At 44.0% G+C, this 16,606-nt stretch overlaps 1 protein-coding gene across 10 annotated transcripts in view; it reads left to right on the forward strand.

Annotated features, from left to right (window-relative positions):
• THSD7B (thrombospondin type 1 domain containing 7B) overlaps window positions 1–16,606 on the forward strand; it is a 528,234-nt gene that overhangs the window by 483,931 nt on the left and 27,697 nt on the right. For all 10 annotated transcript variants that reach the window (XM_081928487.1, XM_081928486.1, XM_081928485.1 and 7 more), the window contains 2 exons: window positions 3,621–3,754; window positions 4,281–4,434. In XM_081928487.1, coding sequence (XP_081784613.1) covers window positions 3,621–3,754; window positions 4,281–4,434 — 288 coding nt within the window. The remainder of the gene's footprint in view (window positions 1–3,620; window positions 3,755–4,280; window positions 4,435–16,606) is intronic.

A 16,606-nucleotide genomic window follows, 5' to 3' on the forward strand; every position in this document is an offset into this window, starting at 1 on the left:
GAAGAATGAAGAATGGAAAGATCTCCTTTTGTGGAGATCTGAAGATCTATGGATTATAAATTTGATCAAGGTGGAAGTTGGAGCCTTCGGGACATTTGGACTTAAAAGGATTAAGAAACAAGATTTGAGCTCCACTTTTAAATACGGAGGTCTGGCTGGAAGAAATATGGACATTACTGGGACAGAGCTTCTCCAAGATTTGGTGTTTAATACAAAGGACTATAAAAAAAACTGGCAGAGAGGAATTGAGAGAGAATTAAGAGCCTCGGACGTGAGGTCTCCAGGCTGATAGCAGATGGACTGATGGACATTGGTTTGGGGATCGAAACCGGGAAAGGGAGGGTGGGGTTTGGGAATCCAAAGGGTGTACAATTATATTCTGATTTTTCTTATTTTGTTTTGTTATTAGAATAAAAATGGGGAATTCGTGGAAGGGAATTTGGGTCGACCTTAGAAAAAGGTTTTAAGAAGGAGTACTGACGTACAAAGATTAATGTATATAAGTTAAAATTGGATATATAAAATGAATTAAATTTAATAATGAATTAAATATAATAAGGTTAAAATTGGGGATAAGAACTTGTTGAACTAACAGTTGGAAATGGAATACAAGAAGGGGAGGCGCGGGGAAGTCGTGGAAACAGGTTATTGAAAATAAGGATTGTAAACGTTGAGTCTTTTTAATTCTTTTTTTCTTTTTCTTTTTTCTGGATTTTCTTGAAAATTTTAATAAATATCTTTTTTTAAAAAAGCAGTTGTATGGGGGCAGGTGGGCGGTGTTAGTGGGGAGGAAGACTTGAATGAGTAAATCAGCAAGTGGGAAGAAGGAACACCTAACACCATGTTTCCCTTGAAATATTTAGAACTGAATAATTTAGTGTAAGGAAAAGCAGCATGTTCACAAGCTCGAATAATTTTGACTCCATAGCTCTAACTGTTAAAGGACAATTGGCTGCTTTGCATTTATTCTCCTTCATTTCAGTTTTATTGGTACAATAAAACTCTGAATCTCTCATTATTAGTTAATTCTTCTTTTCTCCCTCTCCAATTCTATCTTCCAGGTGCCATCTCATTTTAAATTTCACCCGATTCTTTCCATCTGAATCTTATTTCCCTGTATGCACTGTGCAAAATACTGAGTTCAGTAGCAAGATCACTTTTAGATGACCCATTTAATGCACTCCAGCGAGCATGTTTGAACCTGGGGAAACCAATGCATGTGTGATTCACTCCTCCTCCCAACACAGATACCCTTAGCATAGAAGAGCACCATTATATGAAATATAAATAGATAAATAGGGACCGCTTACCAGCGGGAAGGTAAACGGCGTTTCCGTGTGCGGCTCTGGCTCGCCAGAGCAGCGATGTCACGCTGGCCACGTGACCCGGAAGTGTCTCCGGACAGCGCTGGCCCCTGGCCTCTTAAGTGAGATGGGCGCACAACCCCAGAGTCTGTCAAGACTGGCCCGTATGGGCAGGGGTACCTTTACCTTTACCTAACAGGGAGCTATATGAACCAATGGTCTGACTCAGGTTAAGGTATAGGGACAACTATGTTTTTCTTTTATATATTTATCCAAATAAAGAATCACTCTTCTATTGCACAGTAAACAAATACAGCATATAAGCAATGTATGTTAGAGCCTTCATTGGTATGTCATACTGAAAGTGGCAGAGCACACTAAGTGATGCAAAGTGAAGTGTTAATTTTTCATCTATGAAATGCTAAATAGCATCTCCGACATCTGTTTCAGTATATCCCTGTCTGCATGCGATCTGGGATTAGCATGTTCAAACTTCTGTCTAGCCAATGTGGAAGAGGTTGCCACATTGGCATAAGGGGTGTAAGGAGACTGAAGAAGAATACTAACTTCCTCAGCACTACCAAGATGGCCATAGTTCCAGTTAAATTGATGAAGGAGTAAATATTATACCAATTCCTTTCCCCTTATACATACTCTCAAAATATTAGCCAGAGGTGTTCTGCTGGTAAATTCTCATGGATTTAGCAACAAACTAGTTATATGTGCAGTGTGTGTGAAAATCCCCAGTCCTTGCAATGAGATTTTCACAGAATGATGGAGCTGGAAAGAATTAGGGTTAGAATCATTCAGTCTAACGGGCCTTCCTCTTTAGGAGCCTCCTACTTTTTTCTAACTCCACAGATGCAACAGAATGAAGTGTAGAGGCCTATGCTGGTAGAATGGATGGTATGATTTCAGAGTGCAGGTGAAGGACCACATTTTGAATGCTTCTCTAGGGGAAAAAAAACTCTCTCAGCAGATAGAAAACTGGTACAGTTACATGCAGGCTAAGATGGAATGTTTTCTTCTGATGCACTGGTTTTGCTTCGTTTCAGTGGGGAATATTTATGTGGAAGAGCATTCCAAAAATGTAACCCCCTACCTCACGGATAGCCAATGTGGTGTCTTCTAGAAGTTGCTGGGTTGCGACTCCCACCATCCCTGACCATTAGCCATTGTAGCTGGGGCTGAAGGGAGCTGTAACATCTGAAGTGCACCACATTGGCTAACCCTGCCCTAACTGTATCCTCAAGTACGTAGTGTCGTCTGTTCTGCTACTTCAACATTCGTCCACCCCACTTTGTGCCACATGTGTTGGCAAGCCCATAGAGACTAATACAAGAAATCCAAACCAAAGCATGCCACATCAAAAAAAAGCTACAAGCTGAGAAAACTCAGGCTGTTCAATATTTGGTAAAGCAATAACCCAGCAGACCTCATAATTTTAAACATTTCCAGTTATTTGTCCAATAACATAGTTGTCTTAAAATTATGTTCTCTTCACACAGTACATGTTTTACATTGAGCGACAGAGGATGGTCTCTGGAGCTCAGCTTTAAGCAAGCAGGCAGCCTTAATTTATTATCCTCATTCTGATATTCAATATAAGTTAAATAAATAGACTGATTTTTTTAAATCCTTCCTAGAGAATACAACTTTACACATTCATGATTTTCAAGCAGAATAATGCAATTTTAAATATGTTTTTGAGACAAATGGGCTGTGAACTGACGGTTTCTGCTGCATTCTTTATTTCATATATTGGAAAATATAGTTGAAGTGAAAGCACAATTTGTGCCCTTGAGACTTATTAAACGTAAGGAACTATCATCATCATTAACAACAACAATGGCTTTTTATATGCCTATTAAATACATTTTCCCCATAAAGGTTATTTCCTTTGCTTTAGCCTTAGGAGCACACAAAATAGAAGATTTTTTTTGCCATAAATAAGTTTTAGAAAAATATGCATGGTTTTAGGAAAAAACCACAATGTGTTGTATAATTTTAGGAGGGAGGATTTGATAGATGTTATGTGAGGTATTGGAGGAAATGACACTGTAATGGAATTCTTGTGTAGCTGCATACATATTACATTTTCTGCACATCTTTTGGCAAGTCCGTAATGAATCAATGAATTTAAACACTACAATACTCTCAGAACAGTGGATGAAATCCAGCATGTTCCTTAGTAATATGTGTGTGTGCTTTGATTTTTGCTTTTTTGGAAAAAATTGTTGTTTTACTGAAGTATTTCTGCAGAGCTGTTCACTTGGATGATTGATTATGTATAATTTTGCATGTTTTCCCTGGAAGGTGTATGAGGCAGTCCCATGTTACAGTGAATGCAATCAGTATTCCTGGATAGCAGAACCATGGTCTCCTTGCGAAATCAACAGTGAGCTAAACTCCCTGCACTGTGGTGAAGGAATGCAAACTAGAAAAATAAGGTGAGTAGATATAAAAACAGTAGGTTTTGAACAGAAACATTAAGAAACTGAACACTATAGACCCACAACCAGCCTTTGTAATGCTTTTCTATGTGACAAGAAACGTGCCTTCCATCTTTCTACAGCCATCTCTAGAGTTCTGGAATAGCCTTTCTGGTCCATATTGTAGAAGAGATGCATGAAATAATGCTGGTCTGTAGGGCGAGAACCCTGTCCCAAATGGGGTGAACACATCTCTACTTTCAGTAGCAGGACTTTATTCAATTAATTGCAGCATTTCTACACAGTGTGCTTAATATTGCCTTTCACCTTTTCTGCTTCTGTACAAGAGGCATATGGCAAAAAACAAATATTCTGAGAGGTAATGAAATGATAAAGCAGTCAGAAATTCTGTGTAATGAATATAAATGTATACACAGACCACTTACAGCACTACATAAAATAGTTTGTTTGGTTTTTTAAAAAAGACTGATTTAATCTCTTTGTTCTTGACGGGATGCTCACTTCACATTTTTCCCCTCTGTAGATGTATAAATACCACCGAAGACGGCAGTGGCGAGTCTGTAGCCAACATGCTCTGTAATCAGTCCGAAATCCCCCTTGAAAGACAAAAGTGTACCCTCTACTGTCCCAGTGAGTGTGTTGTGTCTGAGTGGGGTCGCTGGAGCCAGTGCCCAAAGGTAAATTAGTTCTCTGTATTTCAAACTCTTGGCTATTTTCTAAATTACATGTATGTCAGGATAAAGTATTAGGAACTTACCTTTTGCTGTTCAGACAGGAAACCTGCTGAAATAATACTAAGTGGAAAGATACAAGGAGATCTTCTAGGAGAAAAACACTGATTACTTATTTTCTCTGATAAAAATGTCATTATAGGATACTCATTAAAGCCTAGAAGCAAAGATGCTGCTTTGGAGATTTTTGTTTTGCTTAAAAAAAAGAGAAAAAGATTGTCACTTAATGTGTGTGACAAGATGGCTAGGTGGATACAAAGCTTGGTGCAAAGAAATACAAAGAGGTTGTTGCAGCTGAGACAGAATGTGTGTTGCAAATTGAACAAGAGAACAAACTCTCTCCATGTTACCATTTGAGGGTAAAGGTAAAGGGACCCCTTACCTTCCCGCCACAGTGGTACCTATTTATCTACTTGCACTTTGGCATGCTTTTGAACTGCTAGGTTGGCAGGAGCTGGGACTGAGCAAAGGGAGCTCACCCCATCGCGGGGATTTGAACCGCCGACCTTCTGATCAGCAAGCCCTAGGCTCTGTGGTTTAGAGCGCAGCGCCACCGCGTACAGTACAATTAATATACCCAGTGGTTGTTATGTTCTTGCCATTAAACTTGGCCCACTGAAGTATTTTGAAATCTCCCACCTGGAAGAGTTTTGTATGCTGCTGTTAAATATAATGTAGTCATCTGGAAACAATGTGAAGGCAGATATCTACAACAGTGATTTGGTTTACGCATGAGCACTGCCACACATATAAAAACATTATCATAAATGCAACCTTTGTTTGGAAATGAGTTTTCAGCTGTTCCACCAGTCTTGTTTGATGAATATAATAATCATATTTCCTCAGAGCCCAAGCTAATGAATGAGCTGAGAATCCAGGCATCTCTAAAGGGTAAATTGGTAGAAGTACTAATTAGTGATGCAGGTACTCTCCTGTGGCATACTCATTGGCCAAAGGATTAAAGTGTGAAGACACACATATTGACAATTTGATGAGGATTGTCATAAAGAACATTTAGGAATTAGCTAGCATTTGGTAGGTTCAGTAGCTACTCCTTTATTAATTATTATGGAGAGGTGTTTTGCAAATTAGTTTCCCCTCCTTATCTATAACCTATTTCTTATTTTTTTCTTATTCCTTTGTTACAGCTGCCACCACGTACTATTACCGTCTGTTTTCTATTTCAGTTTAACCACCAGTACTTATGGATAAGCATAGGACAAAACAGTGCAAAGATCTGAATATGAAATACAAAGTAGATTTATTTTATTTATAACAGTTATGAATATAAATATATACTGTTTGTATGCACAGGTGCTTCATAATTAGATTACTAACTCCTTTTTGTTATAGTTGCTTTAAATAAGAATGTTTACACTGCATGGTTACTGTCACTATAGTAAATACAATCAAGGGGTCCTTAAGACAATAGTTATGTGAGTTTCCATTCCTTCCTCTATCCAATTTCCCTGTATCAACCCACCTCAGTTAACACTCAGCAACCAGTCACTGCGGACTATGCTTGCAGTCTTCAGTCAGGTCCACAACTTCTTCCCTCCGTAGTCTCTCAGGCCTCTCTTAGGACATCTGCTGCAGTCTTCCCTCTGCCCCAGGTTTTCAGCAATCCCACTGGCACTTAGCTGCAGAACTCTTCTGAAGGCTGCCCTTGGAGTTGAACAAACCTCCTTCAGCTCTAGCCAGTGATGTCTGCTCTCATCTCCTCTCAGGCTTCAATAAGCCTCTCTGAGCCACTTCTTTAAGTCCTTCTATTTCCACCGTATGAGTCCAGCTACCAGATGAGAGGCAGCCTCTGTCAGTAACTCCCTATCTTTTGACCAGACCCTGGCCTTTTTATTATCTCTAGCCAGGACCACCCAAGGCAATCATTTCAACTTGAGTGGAATTCTGCCCCCTCGTGGGCCTGTGAACTATAATAAGTATGTACTTGGCAAGCTCTCTTTCTCACTGTATTGGGCATTATTTTATTTTTTTGGCTTCCTCCACCCCAGAATGGTCTTTTTTTCAATGACTGGGAGGGTGAGGGAAACCAATCATTGTAAATCTCTGTGTAGTACCAATATCATGGATATGACATTGTGCAAGTCTAATGAGGAAAAAAAACACATTGTTGATATAAACATACTTCAGCAAAGGCAAAAATAGCCATGTATTGGTCTGGGGAAAAACTGTTTTAAACAAAAATGTTTTGAATGTGCCAGCAATAAATTGGCTGAGTTTGTTAAAGCTGACAGTATATGAGATTTGCTATGTGGTGCTACATGTACAATCTGCTAATCAGGTTGCAGCTTTTCTTCTCTACAACTGCTCAGTTGCAGAATTTTAGTATTTAGGGTGGTGCGGAAGGTCTGGGACTCTGATGGTTAAAGATTGGGTCATGTGGAGAAAGGGATAACTTCCCTTTCCTCATGTGACCAATTACAGCCCTATCAGGGCCTTACACTCTTGCTATTTAAATAATAAAAATCAGATGCATCAAATTCATACACACATTTAACATATCATCCATCTTGGCCCTACCTATGCCACATTAGTATAGTTGTTTCTTGTATTATTTATAATCAAGTCAAATATTCCATTTCCTTCTTCCTACCAAAGGATCAGCTGGGGAATTCTTCTATCCAGACTGGATGCACATCTTGTCTGTTTCAATAAACATTGGCAAATTAAAGCGAAGAACCTTTTTCTTCAGAGGCTTCATATTAATTCCAGTGACAACGGTGTGCTCACACATCATCACTTGATTGCTTCTTCTTCACAAACAACTGAAAGGCTATCATCTCCCCTTAAATATTCACCATTGAAGTAACATAGCAGTACCTGTCGTGTCCTGACTCCGTCTTCATCTGACTTGGAAATGTAATTAATTGACTTCAGTTGAATTCGTCAAAGCATTCTTAAACTGAGCTTAATATGCAAGTTGCGCTACAAGTCCCTGAAATAATTATCTCAGATATATTGCATCAACTGTCAGCTTTCTTGCTTGCAACAATTGATAACCCCAATAGCAGATCTGAGTGGCCTCCTTGTTCTCAGCAACTGTTAACATTTACAGTAGTTAATTCAGGAGGGTTTGATAACAGTTCATTTAATTATGTAAATTTATAGCACAAGGAACAGAATGAAAGAAGAAATGCTACTGTTCCTTGTGGATCAGCCGCAGCTTCGTGGACTTATATGCATATCAAGTAGGTTTAGATTTTCATAAATCAGATATAAGTTCCTGAATTATTTGATGGATGACTCTGAAAACAGAAGAAAGACACAGGTTCACATGTCAGTGGTTTGATTTTGGTTTTTTTACTGCATCCCCTGGGTATTTTGGGTCATAAATCTGAATTTTTCCAAACTGAAATGAGATTAGTAGCTTAATTCGTTTTCTTAAATATCACTTTTACAGAGCCACTTGAATGGCTGTAGCACTGGAACTGACAAACAAACAGCAAAAATAGTATACAGTGGTACCTCGGGTTACATACGCTTCAGGTTACACACTCCGCTAACCCAGAAATAGTGCTTCAGGTTAGAACTTTGCTTCAGGATGAGAACAGAAATCGTGCTCCGGCAGCGCAGCAGCAGCAGCATGAGGCCCCATTAGCTAAAGTGGTGCTTCAGGTTAAGAACAGTTTCAGGTTAAGTACAAACCTCCAGAACGAATTAAGTACTTAACCTGAGGTACCACTGTACTCAGGAGGGCATAAGACTCTTAATCTCAAGGTCATGGGTTCAAACCCCACCTTGGGCAAAATATTCCTGCACTGCAAAGGGTTGCACAAGATGACCCTCGAGGTACATCCAACTTTAAAATTCTGTGATTCTAGGTTTGCTGCAGGAACTGATGCGACACTTATGCTGCAATATGATCCTGTTCTTGGAAACATTTCCCAGGAAACCTCTATGCCTCTCTCATGCTCAGTTATGGCAGTCACACCTTATGGCAGCCTTCCCTAGGTTGGTGGCCTGCAGAGATTTGGGACTACAGCTCCCATCAACCCCAGCCAGCTTGGGAAAGGCTGCAGCATGGTCTCTATGGCTCTTATAATCCCCAAAGATCTATTATTCCAGCCTTTTCTCTTTCCCTGAAGAAAATGCAGCATCATGCTAACCAATAGCTTTGGGGTTCTTGCACTGAGGATAAAACCTAGCATTGATCCAAAAGGAAAGATTGCTGTAATGTATTTCTAGAGTTCTTTCACTGCCTCAGAGGGCTGTGTGTGTATGTGTGTGTGTGTGTGTATGTTTGTGTGTACTATTAGAAGTATTTTGTAAGACATTTACCACACATCTAGGTACTTCTTCAACACAAGCTGCATATGCATGTGCCACAATCCTATAAAATGTGATTGTCCTGTGTGATGGGACGATGAGCTGCTTGTGCGTAAAATGCAAGTCCCTCAGAGTTTGATCAGGTTTTCAAACCTCTGCCTGTGACGGAGCCCCTCCAGCATGGCTGCGTCAATCACTAGTAGAATCCGAAAGTGGCTGCTTTCGGAAACGTTTCCAACATAAAAGCTCCTTAACGGAAACACGTCGTCTGGCCTCTCGGCGTGACAGTTTCCGTCGAGGTGTGGGTGTCCCTATAGGAGGTCCTGAGACCTCCCCACTGGTTTCGCTTGAAGCGTCTCTGAGCCATCCCTCCGACTCACTTTCCCTTGGAGTTCTTGCTCGCCCTCTACTGGTTCCCTCTTCCGCTGCTACTGCTCTCTCAACCTCAGGGAGCCTTTGCACCTGCGGCGCTTTAGATGTCAGTTCCCTGACATCCACCTCCCCTCCAGGGCCCCCTTCACCCCCTCCCGTCTCCTCTCCTACTGGCGGTGAGGAGGTAAAACCCCTGAAAGAACCTCCCTCATCTTCCGACGTCGCGAACACTTCCTTCCACTTGTTGCTGTTCCTACTCTCTAGGTACTCTTCGTCATCAGAGTCCACTCCATCTTCCAACTCCGACTCCGTGAACCCTTCCATTTCCTCTTCCTCATCGGTGGTGCCGAAATACTCCCTCCTAAACCTTGCTATAGGCTGAGGTTTCCTCGGGAACCTTTGGTGGAACGTTTCTGTTAAAACCTCGTCATTGACTTCCTCTGCACTTACCCAGGTGTTTTCTGACTCCGGTTCCCCTTCCCACGCCACCAAATACTCCACCTGATTACCCTTCCACCTGGAATCGAGGATTTCCGCTACATGGTTGCGGCGTTCCCTCTCTTCCAAGGCTGGTCCCCTGACGTGCTCCCCTTCACGTCCCCCCCTGTATGGTGACAGTAACGACCTGTGGAACACTGGGTGCAATTTCATGTGGTTGGGTAATCGGAGTTTGAAAGCTACCGGGTTGACCTGCTGAATCACCTCAAAGGGTCCCAATCTTCTGGGCCTCAGTTTCTTACAACCTCCTTTGAACGGCAACCCTTGGGTTGACAACCACACTTGATCCCCCACCCTTATGGTTTCACCTTCCCTTCTGTTCTTGTCTGCCTGCTTCTTATATTGTGCCTTGGCCCTTTCTAAGTTGAGCTGGAGCTGCTGATGGATGGCTTCCATCTCTTCTACAAAATGTTCAGCCGCTGGAACGCTCCATCTCTCCCCTCCTTCCCCTGGAAATGCCCTGGGGTGACACCCGTAATTAGCCAAAAAGGGACTCATCCCTGTGGACACATTCTCCGCATTATTGTAGGCAAATTCTGCCAACGCCAACTTTTCGACCCAATCGTTCTCTCTGTCATTGACATAACACCTAAGATATTGTTGAAGAATGCCATTTGCCCTTTCCGCCTGCCCGTTGGTTTCAGGGTGCCGGGCAGTTGAAAAATTAACTTCCACGTGTAGCAAGCTCATGAGCTTCCTCCAGAACCTGGAAGTAAATTGTTTGCCTCGATCTGAGATCACCCTCGAGGGAGCCCCGTGCAACCTAAAGATATGTTCCACAAACAACTTCGCCGTTTCTTCCGCTGTGACTGCATGTGAGCATGCTACAAAATGGCACATCTTAGTTAACAGGTCTACTACTACCATGATGGCTGTTTTCCCCTTGGACCTTGGCAGATCCGTCATAAAATCTATTGATATCGCTTCCCAAGGCCGTTCTGGTGTGGGTAAAGGTTCTAATAACCCTGCCGGCGCCCTTCTTTCCCCTTTGGCTCGCTGACATTGGTCACACCCTCTTACATACTCCCTTACATCTTCCCTCACCTTAGGCCACCAAAATTCCCTGGTAACCAACCACATGGTTTTGTGTTGCCCAAAATGTCCCGCCGTGGGGCTATCATGCAACTGCTTGAGTACTCTCCCCCTCAATTCACCTTCGGGTATATACAGTGCCCCTTTGTAATACAATGCCCCATTTCTTTCCTCAAAACCTCCGGGGCTCTCGCCCTCCCCCCTGAGACCTCTGAGCTTATCCTGGGCATATTCATCATTTTCCGTTTCCTCCACCAGTTCCCGTTGCCCCACCAGCGCTGCCCCACACACCCAGCGGTCCTCCGGGATGACATGTCTCTCTTCGATCACCTCCTCCCCTTCCCAATATTCTGGTTTGCGTGAGAGCGCATCCGCCCTGACGTTTTCTGGGCCTGGCACATAACAAATCTCAAAGTTAAATTTGGAGAATTCCTGTGCCCATCTCACTTGTCGTTGGTTGAGCACTCGAGCTGTTCTCCAATACTCTAAATTTTTGTGGTCGGTGCACACTTGCACCTTGTGTTGTGCCCCAATTAATAAATGTCTCCACCTCCGGAATGCTTCGTGAATGGCAAGTAGTTCCCTGTCATACACCGTGTAATTCCTCTCGGACTTATTCAGTTTCCGCGAGAAGAATGCACACGGTCTCCACTCCGACGCACTCCTCCCCGGTTGAAGAAGGACCGCCCCTATAGCCCGGTCGGATGCATCTGTTTCCACTCTCATGGGTTTTTGTAAATCCACATGCAGAAGTTGTTCTTCCGAGGCGAAAGCCCTTTTCAGTTCTTCAAAGGCTCGATCCGCCTCCACCGTCCAAACAAATTTCTTCTTGCTGCTGAGGCAGTCGGTGATGGGCGCCGTCAAGTGGGCAAAGTTCTTGATGAACTTCCGATAAAAGTTCCCAAACCCCAAGAATCTTTGCACGTCCTTCTTGGTCTTCGGTGTCTTCCATTCCAGTACCGCTTGAACCTTGCCTGGATCCATGGCCAATCCCTTGTCTGACAAGCGGTACCCCAGGAATTCCACCTCCTTGGTATGAAACTGGCACTTCTCCAGTTTCACCCACAGCTGGTTGGCTTGCAGCCTGCCCAACACTTCTCGAACGTCCCTCACATGCTGTTCCTCATCTTCCGAATACACCAACACGTCGTCTAAAAAGGCCACACAGTTCTTGTAGAGCAAAGGTCCCAGAACGTGGTTTATAAAAGCTTGAAAACAGGCGGAGCCCCCTTGTAGACCGAAGGGCATAACGAGGTATTCAAAGGCTCCCAAAGGGGTAAACATGGTGGTCTTCCATTCATCTCCCTTCCTTATGCGTATCAGATTGTACGCCCCCCGCAGGTCCAGTTTTGTAAAAATCTTTCCCTTCCTTACTCTGGTCAAAATGTCGTCAATTCGGGGCATAGGGAAAGCCAGGGGCTCCGACACTGCATTGAGGGCCCTAAAGTCACACACCAGTCTCGGTTTGTCTGTGTTCTTTTTGTCCACAAAAAACACTGGGCTGCCCCCCACCGCTCGGGACTCTCTGATGAAACCTCGCTTCAAGTTTTTGTCAATGAACTCCCTCAGCTCCTGCATCTCCCTGTCTGACATGGCGTACAGCTTGCCTACTGGGAGTTGGGCCCCTGGGAGTAGGTTGATTTGACAGTCAAAGGGTCTATGCGGTGGCAGTTTGTCTGCTTCCCTTTCGCTGAATACGTTGCTCAGATCTGCGTATTGCGGGGGCACCTTCCCTTTGCCCATCACTTCCATCCCCGCTAGGGTGACTCTGTCTCCTCCCGAGACCTTCCCCTCCTTGCAGTGTTCTAGGCAATGCGCTGACCCAAAGGAGACCACCCTCTGATGCCAGCCCACTAGCGGATCGTGTAGCGCCAGCCAGCTCATCCCCAAAATGATGGGCGCTCCTCCCAGGATGGCCACATTAAACGCTATCTGTTCGGTGTGCCTTGCCACTCTCATTATCATCGGGACAGTCTGTTGGCTAACTTCTCCCCCCAACAGCTCTCTGCCGTCAATCGTAGTCACCTGCAAGGGGTTACTTAAAGGGATGGTCTGTATCTGGTGCTCAGCTGCAAACTCCTTACTCATGAAATTACAGGAGCTGCCTGAATCCAAAAGCGCCTTGACCTTTAGTGGGTGTCCGTTTGGCAGTTCTAGTAACACCTCTATCACTAAAGCAGGTCTGGGAGGTTCTGGCATGGGCACTTTCATTGCTCTTTGGCCTGGCTGCTGTGCCCCGACGGTGGCAGCCAGGCGTTGGCTTTTACTTGCTCCTTGCTTTCCTCTTCCTTTCCCCCAACAGCTCCTGCCATCCCTTGCCATTCCTTTCTTTGTGGGCAGACTCTGGCAAAGTGCCCTGGCTGTTGGCAGAGATAACATCTCTTGGCGCTCTTTCCCTCCTTCTTCCGCCCTTCACTGGGATTTGAAACTGCGCGCGCCCGCGCTGTTCCAACTTCCATCGGCTCTGCCGGCGGGAAAGATGGCTCTGGAATGTCTGGAATGCGGAACTCCCTCCAACGGTCTCCTTTCCCTTCCCGCCTTTCCAAAGCCCTCGCCTCCTGGCGCGCTCCTATGGCCAGCGCAGATTTGGTTAATTGGTCCATAGACTCCGCCCTGGGCCCCCGGGAAAGCTCATCTTTGACGGCTGAAGAAAGCCCCTCTTCGAAAAGCATTTGGATGGGCTCCGCCGATAGGTCCCACCCCAATTTATGAATCAGCATAGTAAATTCAGTCCAGTACTCACGGACAGATCTGCTTCCTTGCTGGCAAGCCATTAACTGCCTTCGCACCACCCCCTGCTCAATATCGCTGGAAAACATCAGGTCCATGGCACGAAAAAACTTCCTCGTGTCCTTTAAGATCTCATTATTCGCTGCCATCAGGGGTCTAACCCAATCTTTCGCCCCGGATTCGAGATGGCCAATCACATACGCCACTCGCGATTCCTCGTCGGGGAAGTCATCAAACTGCAAGTTTAGAGCGTATTGCATCTCTGTTCTAAAGGCATGATAGTTCCTGGGATCCCCCCCGAATTTCTGCACCAATCCTGGTACCTTTCTGGCGAGCGGGGTGGTTTTCTCCTTTCCCTTTTCTGCATCCTGAGCCCTCCTCTCCTCAAGCCTCGCCGTTTGCAGCGCCAACTGGATCTCCAACGCTCTGTACCTTTCTTCCAGGCTTGGACCCCCTCCAGCTGCTCCTGCACCCCCGGTTCCGGCTGGGTTGCTCATGATGCTTCTCTCTGCACAAGCTGGCTTTCGGTGACTTTCGGATTGCTGTGATGGGACGATGAGCTGCTTGTGCGTAAAATGCAAGTCCCTCAGAGTTTGATCAGGTTTTCAAACCTCTGCCTGTGACGGAGCCCCTCCAGCATGGCTGCGTCAATCACTAGTAGAATCCGAAAGTGGCTGCTTTCGGAAACGTTTCCAACATAAAAGCTCCTTAACGGAAACACGTCGTCTGGCCTCTCGGCGTGACAGTTTCCGTCGAGGTGTGGGTGTCCCTATAGGAGGTCCTGAGACCTCCCCACTGGTTTCGCTTGAAGCGTCTCTGAGCCATCCCTCCGACTCACTTTCCCTTGGAGTTCTTGCTCGCCCTCTACTGGTTCCCTCTTCCGCTGCTACTGCTCTCTCAACCTCAGGGAGCCTTTGCACCTGCGGCGCTTTAGATGTCAGTTCCCTGACATCCTGGGACCAGATTACATGAAAGATCGCCTCCTGTCATATGTATACCTACCTAAATCTTAATAGTGGGGCTTTCCCCAACTTATTCCAAACAGCCCCTGAAATTGGTCCCAGGGGAGGGTCAGGAGAACCCCCAGAACAGTGTGTGGAGGAAGCAGGGATAGGGTTGTTTGATCTAGCAAGTTGCAATGTCTGTGCAGAAAGAACAATTGGGAGAGTTTGGTATTGAATTCTACGTGTTTTTTTATTTTATTTTAATCATGATATATTGCATTTTTGTTACTACATTTTTGTAAGCTCCCCAGGGAATAATTTCTGGTGTGCAAATATACAAATTGAAAGAACAACAATAAGCAAGCAAAACAGACACTATCCAAAGCTCCATGCAATTTCAGTATACCCAAAGTGCTTCACATTGGTCCCATTCCTAATGGTGGAGCCTTTCTTACAACAGAAAAATATTGGGTGATCTCCACCCAGGCAGAGCTCTGTGGATTTGGGCAATTGAATAGAAATATGTTTCATTCATTTCAGTGGAAGCTACTTCCGTGTAAGTGACTGTAACTGCAATTGACATGTAATAAAGCACAATTTTTGTCATGAAGATTGCAAAAGTATTAATATTAGTCCACTCTTGGCCAAACACAATATTAATAAATGTTATATAGTAACACTGAAAAGCTTGAATATGAATAGATTTTCTGTCTCACACATATATACCTGTCCTTTGGGTAAGATTTGCTTTTTGCTGGGACCCGGGAAAGTTCAAAATGCCATTATAGATTTGACTGTGGATCTATTTTTATTTATTTATTTGTTTGTTAAAAACCAGAGCTCATGTTGTAAATAGCTTATGAAATTGTTACACTGGGTGTTCACATCTGCATGCAGATTGTTTTGTATGGTTCATTAAGCAGTTAGAAGTGGTCAAATCCCTTCTCTGCAAAAGCATTTTCTGCAGCACAAGCCTTGACTTGCACATTTCATTATGAATAGCTTGTTAAACATCATGTTCCTGGTTCCATATGCAAGCATTCCAATAAATTGCAGGGACAGTGAGCGTTCTACAACCTTTGTAGCCAGCAGTTGAGAGGGCTTTGTGAAAAACTAGACAGAGAAGAATTACAGATTGCTCACAGAGAAGGTATTTAGATAGTACTGTACACAACACATCAGTACCTAAAGAGCATTTTTAGGTAGATCTCTTTCCTCACAAATGTACTTCTGGTGTTTTCTCTATTTGGTCCCCAAACATATTTCTGTGTTAAATCTTGCAGTGTGTGTGTGGTAAAACATGACTAAATAATTGGGGCAGCTGGCAACACATCATGTTCATGCATGAAAAGGTGATCATTGCATGTACCAATGTGGAGCTACTCAATATGGTGGCTTTGATAGGGCCAGGGAAGTCCTCTTCTGCAGAGGAGCTGCAATGCATGTGGCTCCAGTGTGTGGTCTCAAAACTCATGAGTAAACAGGTCTGGATCTGGTCAGTGTCTGGATGAGTGAGCACCTGTGAGTCACACGTACTGTGCCTCTCTATGATAGAATAAAAGTGGGATATGAATGTAAGGTAACAACAAACAATGCATTGGCACGCACAGAGAGTCCCTTTAGACATGTGCCGAATGCACAGGTGGTGGGAGCACACCTGTTAAGCACATTGGTGATGAGACTCACTCACATAGCCCTGTGACCACTACCACCCTACAGTTAAACAAACATGGCATGTTCCATGTTTGAATGAATAGGGCTTCCCCCCAATCTTTCTGCTCAGTTACTTGCACCCCAAAACAAACTGGGATATTAAAACTAGTCACTGTATGCTCAAGCATGCGATCCAAATGTATATCAAAATCCACATTTGAAGTAGCACTTGGAGATTTCCCACAAGCTCTCTCACTTCTTTGAAGGTTACTTCAAGATGTTTGGCTCTCTAGCATAAATGCAGGTGTGCAGGTGAATTTTTTTGAGGTTCCATAATTCTTCCTGCAACCCCAGTAACAGGCCTAGTAAGAATGCCAGTGTTGTTTATTTTAGTGATGGTATTCAAAAGTGTTGCATTGTTACTGTGTTTTAATTTCCCCCCACTTCCGGTGTCTGATGGTAATAAGCTACCACCAAACACACCTAAAGAGCAGGAAAGCAACTTTGTTCAAAGGCGGCACTCACCTTGCAAACCATTAGTGACTATGCCTCACTGTCAAGGTGTTTTTCACCTGTCCTGCCCCACCTTGGGGTCTTCAGAAGGA

This window comes from Podarcis melisellensis, assembly GCF_964234715.1.
Source record: "Podarcis melisellensis genome assembly, chromosome: 1".
Taxonomy (NCBI): domain Eukaryota; kingdom Metazoa; phylum Chordata; class Lepidosauria; order Squamata; family Lacertidae; genus Podarcis; species Podarcis melisellensis.